At 40.1% G+C, this 7804-nt stretch overlaps 1 protein-coding gene across 4 annotated transcripts; it reads right to left on the bottom strand.

Annotated features, from left to right (window-relative positions):
- Positions 1-2490: 2490 nt before the first annotated feature.
- LOC148842520 (cytochrome P450 714C2-like) lies at positions 2491-7496 on the bottom strand. 4 transcript variants are annotated; one of them, XM_088957095.1, is made up of 7 exons: positions 7399-7495; positions 7241-7307; positions 6712-7124; positions 5542-5768; positions 4607-4854; positions 3904-4279; positions 2491-2992 (listed from the first exon to the last, which is right to left on the bottom strand). In XM_088957095.1, exons 3-7 carry the CDS (start codon positions 6992-6994, stop codon positions 2552-2554), a joined length of 1575 nt encoding a protein of 524 aa, XP_088813221.1. In that variant the 5' UTR covers positions 6995-7124; positions 7241-7307; positions 7399-7495; the 3' UTR covers positions 2491-2551. The 4 variants fall into 4 exon arrangements, with proteins under 4 accessions (XP_088813221.1, XP_088813220.1, XP_088813219.1 ...); XM_088957094.1 differs by having other exon boundaries at positions 6712-7307; XM_088957093.1 differs by having other exon boundaries at positions 7241-7453.
- Positions 7497-7804: the final 308 nt, after the last annotated feature.

Here is a 7804-nt window from a genome sequence, read left to right as displayed (position 1 = left end):
GCCACCTACAAAGAGGAGGAAAAGATGGAGTTTTCACAGGTCCCTCAGCTCCCACTGCCTACAAAGAAAAGAAGACCACCTCATGCTGAGGGCAGTTGGATTGCACCGCACCAGGGAGCTCCACCATTCTCTAAGTCACCGACTACCTAGTAGGGAGTTTGCCACCAGGTAGCTCTCCGCTAGGCAGTTCGCCACCGAGCAGCTTGCCACCAGGCAGTTTGCCACCGGGCAGTTTGCCACCGGGTAGTTTGCCACCGGGCAGTTCGCCACCAGGTAGTTCGCCACTAGGCAGTTCGCCACCAAGCAACTCTTCGCCAGCCTGTTCGCCACCGAGCAGTTCGCCACCGGGCAATTTGCCACCAGGCAGTTCGCCACCGAGCAGCTCGCCACCGGGCAGTTCACCACCAGGCAGTTTGCCACCGGGCAGTTCGCCACCAGGCAGTTCGCCACCGAACAGCTCGCCACCGGGCAGTTCGCCACCAGGCAGTTCGCCCCCAAGCAGTTCGCCCCCAGGCAGTTCTCCACCAAACAGTTCGCCAGTAGGCAATTCACCACCAAGTAACTCATCACTAAGGCACGCCACCACCGGGTCAAATAATGAGGTAATTAGCCAAAAAATTTGATATCACAAAACATTGGTACGTGGCAAAAAACGGTTACATCAGATATCATTTATATTCTTTTATTTTATCTTAATATAATTTGTTTTCATATCACTTATTAGTTAGGAACCTATTGCAAATTTTCTTTCCATTTGTTAACTTATCTAAAACGTGAAAGGCTGCATTTGGCATAGGAGTTATCTCCTTTTAACTGCAGAAAGGAGATGAAGTCCTTTTTTGTGTAAATATTGCATCATGTCACTCATATGTACACTACGCCCTGCATGCCCTCTTATGCACATTGGTAGGCCCATTTAGGTTTGCAGTTCTCATCCCAAGTTTGGCCCATTTAGCATGTGGACCAGGCTCATGAGCCAAATGTTTATAGCTGATATCGTGGCCCATGTAGGACTGGCCTGGCCGGTCCAAATAATAACCACAACAATGACGACTCGAGCATAAGATCATGATTATGATTCACATAGAATCTAGAGTTTACACTAAGCAAACTAATATGAGAATAACAAGAAACTATAGAATTTATTGAGCTTTGTTCCCATCGCACCTACAAATCTACAATTCAACGTGGAGTACAACATAAAATATAAGCGCTAATTAATACATACTTTCCCTGCTGCTAAGATGACGTTCCTGAATTCGGATCGACTCCCAACTGTGCATTGTGAATATTATGGTTGTGATGTGCTGTGGGCACGTGTGAGGCATGCTCTGTAGGGAGGCAATGCAAATTTAGTGTTTTTCAATATTAATGTTTTATTAATTTTTTTTTTTAGAATGTGTCACATAAGCAGAAAAAAGGAAAACAAAATAGCTCTTTAATATGTGTTTTCTTGAAACAAACAGTGTTCTCACTTGTTTTCAGTTTTTATTTTATTTTTAAGTCTGTATTTGAGAGAAATAGAAAATTGAGAGAATTTTCTTAAGAAGTTTCGCAAATTTTACTAATAACCTTCCTGTTTCTCTCTCGTTTTCTATCAAACCAAAAATAATGTTAATGCGAAAATTTGTACCACTTTAGTCTTTTACGGGTGCAAAATTTACACGGCAAAGAAATGGAAGAGAGGTATTGTTTGTTGTGTAATTTAGTTTGCACCGTCAGGCATGTAGATATTCACCTTAGTCCTTAAACAAAATTTACATCGCAGCCCAAAGGCGTCTTGTCTTATAGAAAAACTTTTCCAAAAACTCCATTCGTTTCAACTGGAAGGCAATTTCACTCCGAATAAAAAAAAAACATCTGTAGTGTTGCCTAGTTTTTTTGGTCCTTCTTAGGGTGAGTATGGGTTGGTTCGATTTGGTTTCATGGCAAAACCCGAAACCTATCTTGTAGGGGTCGGTTCCAGGTTTTTGGAATCGGATCTTACCCTGTGAAGGCGGTTCTGACCTTGGTGGTTCCGAGGTCAGTTCCAAAGTCTTTCCTTTGAGCCTTTTACATTACTTATTGTACACATTCAAATATTAAAATGAAAACAAATGATTAAATAACTTAAGCAACTAAGTGTTCAAGTGACACCATGGCCTTTGTAATTATGAGCGTTTGGGTTTAAATCTTCACACTCCTAAAAGTATTTTGGGGTTTATTTGAAGACAAGTTCAATTCCAACTTCCAAGGCAGGTTTCACCAAGGCCAATTCCACCAAAGTTGGTTCATTGGATAAGTTTGGGTAGGATAAACCCCTAGACCCTGGAATTGACCTGGGTGGAGTCAGTTTGAAGAATTTAGAATCAGACTCTATCCTGTAATAAATTGGGTAGAGTCGGTTCAAGGTCAGTTTGAGATCGATTCCATTTGGTTCCAGGTATAACCTACCCATTTATTCACCCTTAGTCCCTTTTATATCAAAACTAAAAAAATAGAATAGAGAGATGCCACAATGAAATTGAATATTAGAAGGGAATAAAAGAAAAAGAACCTATATAGTCACCTTCTAAGGCTCTGCTTTAGATCTTCTGCTTACAAGGAGATCCATTCCATATTGGGGCTCCAAAACCATTTTAAATGAGGGAGAATGAACATATTTAGGAGAGAGGGAGAAAGAAAACTTAGAAAGCAGTAGAGAAAGAACAGTCTTCAACTCAGCCATGGCAAATTTCTGGCCCAAGCATGTGCGGGGCCCCAGTCCAAACGGAATGAACACTTGTGGAAGCTTGCAAGCACCAAATATTCCGTGGGCGAACCTCTCTGGCTTGAATTCATCCGAATCCGGCCCCCAAATTTCAGGGATGCGGTGCAATGTAGGGATGGGAATCCAAATGTTTACACCTTTCGGGATGCGAAAACCACCCAACTGCATCTCTTCAAATGCCTCTCTCGAAACAAACGATGTTGGAGGAAACAGCCGAAGGGTCTCTTGAATCACCATTGTCAACTGCAGCATTTACATACGTCTGTGATGAGCACCCTCTCATTCTCATCATATGAACCATAGACCAACAAAATCTTATCCACAGGCCACAACTTAACAAAACCATGAATGTATTATCCAACTCATCAAAACCCCCAACCGTGTTAATATACAATATTGAAATTTCACCCCTTAAGTTAAGTAACAGATTTTATTATTCTCAGTGAAACCTTCGACCTAAAAGTTAAGCTATAAGGTGAGGTTTGTGGATATATAAGTTTTTATTCTTGGACATGCCCTCTCACATGAAAGTTTATCGGGTTTGAAGCATGGATAAAAACAGGTCCATTCATAATTTGTGCTGAAATTTAATTAATTATAGGAAAAATTTCTAATCGGTACTTATATTTTGGCTCGATTGACAATTTTGTCATCAAATTTTAAAATGTGATAATTCAGTATTCAAACTTTCAAAATATGACAATCCAGTACTTGTCATTAACTAGATCATTAATCAATTGTTAAGTAACATTTGAAAAGTAAAAAATGTCCTAAGAATGCCATCTAATTCTCTTTATCAGCCATCCAAACCTTGACAATAAAATGAACAGTCCCAAATTCTAGATTCTTCTAAAGTCATCAGCTTTTTTGAATAGAAGAGAATTTGATGGTTGATAAAGAGAATTAGATGGCATTCAAAGGGTATTTTTGATTTTTCAAATGTCACTTAACGACTGTTTAATAGACTGATTAATGACAGGTAGTAGATTGTCACATTTTGAAAGTTCCATACTACATTATCACATTTTAAAGTTTGGAAACTAAATTATCACTCGAGCCAAAGTACAACTACAGAAAATTTCCCTTAATTAGGGCAAAAATAGGTTTTTATTTTCTAATATAATAATAATGATGATAGTGATGATGATGTATACCGTTTTCATCTTGGAAAGCAAGTCAGCATCTGGCAACCCACCGCCGGACACATCAAAGACCTCGGTGCGAGCACGTGACTGCCATTCGGGATGCGAAGCCAGTAGCATCAAGGTCCATGTGGCAACAGAAGCAACGGTCTCATGGCCAGCAAGATATATGTTCTTACAGTTGTCTACAACGAAGCGATTAGCTGTTTCTTGGTCAAGCTGATCAGCACAGGCACCCTCAAGTATCATTTGTAATAGGTCCTTTTCAGTCTCACATGATGTTACATAATTACTTTCTTCTTTTCGTTTTGTTGCCACCTTCAGAATCAACTCTTTGATCTCCTCCTCTAATCTCCGAGCCTCCCTATTGTTTTTGGTTGGAAGGCATCTGCAAAGCATCTCAAGCTGTAAATGTTGCAACGTAATATAATCTTTACAAATGTTGCAGGAATAGGAGTCCGGAACATACGCTATCGTAGCAATGAAACCGGTAAGGGCCCATTTGTTTTGCAGAAATAGGGGTCCTGAATGGGAATGAATAATTCTGATTCTAATTATTTGATTGAGCAAAATTAAAATCAAGTTTCCTGTCCCCTCCTTAAGATTGAAATCCCATTCCAATTGATTATATAAAAATAAATCATTTTAATTATGATTCCAATTATAAACCAAATAGACCCTAGGTTATATGGGCTAGAGAGTGTAATGTAAATACCTAAAAGCAGGAATTTTATTAAGTACTCCTGCAAATGAAACAGTCCTTTCAAGTGCCCAAATTAGTGAAAATATCTCTTTGCCGTAGCAATAAGAACTCCCAAAACAAGCTTTTGAGATTACATCTGCCGATAAGTTTCTTAAATCCTCATCTATTCTAATGTCTGCAACTCCTCCATCCCCTTCAACTCGATCCTCCCATGATTTCAACAGTGGCAGGGCAGACTCTATCATCAGTCCCACCATTCCCTACAGATAATTATTGTAAAGAAAAAGAAGCATAATAATTTTTCAAAGTGAAACAATAAATTAAACAGTGGAAATATATATATATATATATATATATATATATATATATATATATATATATATATATAGCTACATCTGATTGTGTTTTTTTCTGATGCAAAACTTTTAAGGAAGTCCATTAGCCAAATTTTCAACAACAGTTAGCTTAGCATAACCAAAATATGAATGAAGAAATTCTTTCCCTGCCTGAAATATTGAAATATATAGTTTGTGTTGTAGAGATAGAATTTGAATCCACCCATGGTTCAAAGTATTGATACGACATGCCCAATATAGGGCATATCACATCGTATCTTTTAAAAAAGATACGGTCCGAAACGTCCGCCTGTTTTCAAATATTTTTGACCCCCAATTTTTTTTAATCATAAAAAATATCATATAAGCTTCCTAAAAAATTAAACTTAAAAAAAAACTAAAAGAAAAAGTATATATCATCCGTTTCCAAGTACGATACTTTGAACCTTGATTCCACCTGTACCAATTATCCAAAATGTGGAATTCTGAGGAATTCAAATGACCAGTACAAAATTTGCATGAAAACTTGACAACTTGCACAAGTTTGGAAGTAAGTTTGATTGGCCATGCATACTATTATTAGGATTAATTACATTTAATTTATGAAAATACCTTGACTTTGTCCATGAAGAACTCGGGTGCAATTATTTTCCTCTGGTGGGCCCAAAGCTGCCCGTTGGACCTGGTAATGCCAAGTCCAAGCAAGGGCCAAAACTGCTTGACTAGGTATACAGGCTTGCCCAAGTCACAAGATCTACATAGGCTTATTTCCTTCACCAGATGGGGCTCACTTATGTACAGATGTTGCACTGTCCCTGTTGCGTACGTAAATATTGGACCTGCATGGTATCCAAATTAACCCTCAGTCAACAAACAATTTTTTTTTTTAATTTTCGATTTGAGAGTCATAATATATGGATTAATGAACTCCAGAGTCCAGAGATAATGGGGATTGGTGGAGACCACATCTACGTGTACCGGCCGAGCTAAGCTATTAGCTAGCTGTAGGTAGTAGACTAGTACCTTTGGATCCTGTCTTTGTCTTAATTAAATGGGCCGAGCCCCCATTTAATTCGTCAAACTACTTTTGCTATGACAATATCTTAGAGCAGAGCAGGATTAAAATTTAATTTAAAAAATAACGAAATCAAGCCTGTTATGACCCCACTTTGAATTAGACGAAGTCACCGCTTTAATGGGGCCATAAAACGGTATTATATCCAAAAGCCATGGGTATCGGTTTTAGCAGAAGGCGAAATTTCGGCTTCTGTCCCAACAAAATAATGATATCTGCCCTCCTCACTCGCTCCTGAGTCAGTGAATTGAATACGATGAAGGGAGTAATTGATCACAAAATTGGGTGGCGATGGAGGCTGTGGCCAAGAGCAGTGGACAGCGGATGAACAGCTTGGGGGCTGCTCTGCTAGTCTCACAGAACCAACTCCACCACTCAAATAAATCCATCATAATTATTCAGCAGAGGCAGAGGCAGAGGCAGAGTGACTGCAGATTATCTTCCATGTAATCTTAATCATGCATGCACCACGTATACTCTCTTTATTAGGTGGGTAGGCTCCTTAAAACAATTTTCACCCAACCCTCGCTGTGATGAGATTAGCTCATGTTGGTACTTATCACCCATCACCTTTCCCCCCGTACCACCGAAGCTTGCCGTCGAACTAATAAGTCTAACCAAACACATAGCAAACCAAGAAGACACACACACACACAGAGAGAGAGAGAGAGAGAGAGAGAGAGAGAGGAACAAAATATGAAGCATACCATATTGCTTCCTCCAGAATTCCAGGTAAGGGTAGAGGAGAGCCGCGTAGTCATCGGTGAGACGCCCGTGACGTTCTGTTGAAGACACCGCTGCTTTCGATTGGATGGTCTTGATTTCCCACACATTTCCAGTGAGAATAGAAGGTCTTGGACCTTGGATTCCTTGCTTCCTCAGCTTTTCTCGAAGCCTTTGTGGTCTCAACCACAGAACACTGTGCGTGTAAACACACACACTGGCCAACAGAGCCAGGGCCACCCCAATAAGTATCTCCATCCACTCCATTCTTTTCCTCCTCCTCCTGTCTTCGTTTCCGGCAGAGACCTGCTTATTTATCCTTTTGGTTTTCTTAGTTTTGGACCGTGGGAGCTGGGAACTGGAATTTGGGACGACGGCCGGCCATCATCTCTTTAGTCTACCCACAAGGCCACAACACAATATATATATATACACGAGCATTCACTGAAAAGAAAAGAAAAGAAGAGAAGAAAAAAATAGTTGCGCCATGTCTCACGTCACGCAGTTACTTACAATCATCTTACAGGACAAGTGTCGCCGGCCCATTGGTCACCGTCGTCGAACCGATAATCACACACCTCTGCTGCAGCAATTGGATGGTCAAGATTGGTAGGCAAATCACGAAACTTGATTTGAGTAGAAAGGGGGGTGAAATGAAAGATTACAGTAACCTGAACATACAGTGGAAATACCACTAATTCCGCCGGTCGATAATATAAACTTCATACAGCTCAACCCAGAAGCCATGACGTTGAAACACGGGCCGGGCAGGGCAACCTATTTTAGCTGAGGGCGATTGATACATATGAGAATCAAAGGACCAACCTCTCAATGACCAATGACCAATGACCATCCAGCTGGTTCAAAATTCAAATACACGTCTCAAGTGTATGTGATATTTAATGCCTATCACCTTCAATCTATTCTCTGTGAATTGTCATCGGTTTTTGGTCAACTAGGTGACAATAACCCAATATAAATTGCACCACAACCAAGATTGAGACCCCTCATCTTCCTGACTGGATGTCTGGATCATATATGTATTGGGTTTTCAACCGGCCCACAACCTTTATTTCG

Source organism: Nelumbo lutea, chromosome 8, assembly GCF_056320005.1.
Source record: "Nelumbo lutea isolate HS-2025 chromosome 8, American lotus-T2T, whole genome shotgun sequence".
NCBI classification, from domain to species: Eukaryota; Viridiplantae; Streptophyta; class Magnoliopsida; order Proteales; family Nelumbonaceae; genus Nelumbo; species Nelumbo lutea.
This window is presented reverse-complemented; position numbering and strand designations above follow the sequence as displayed.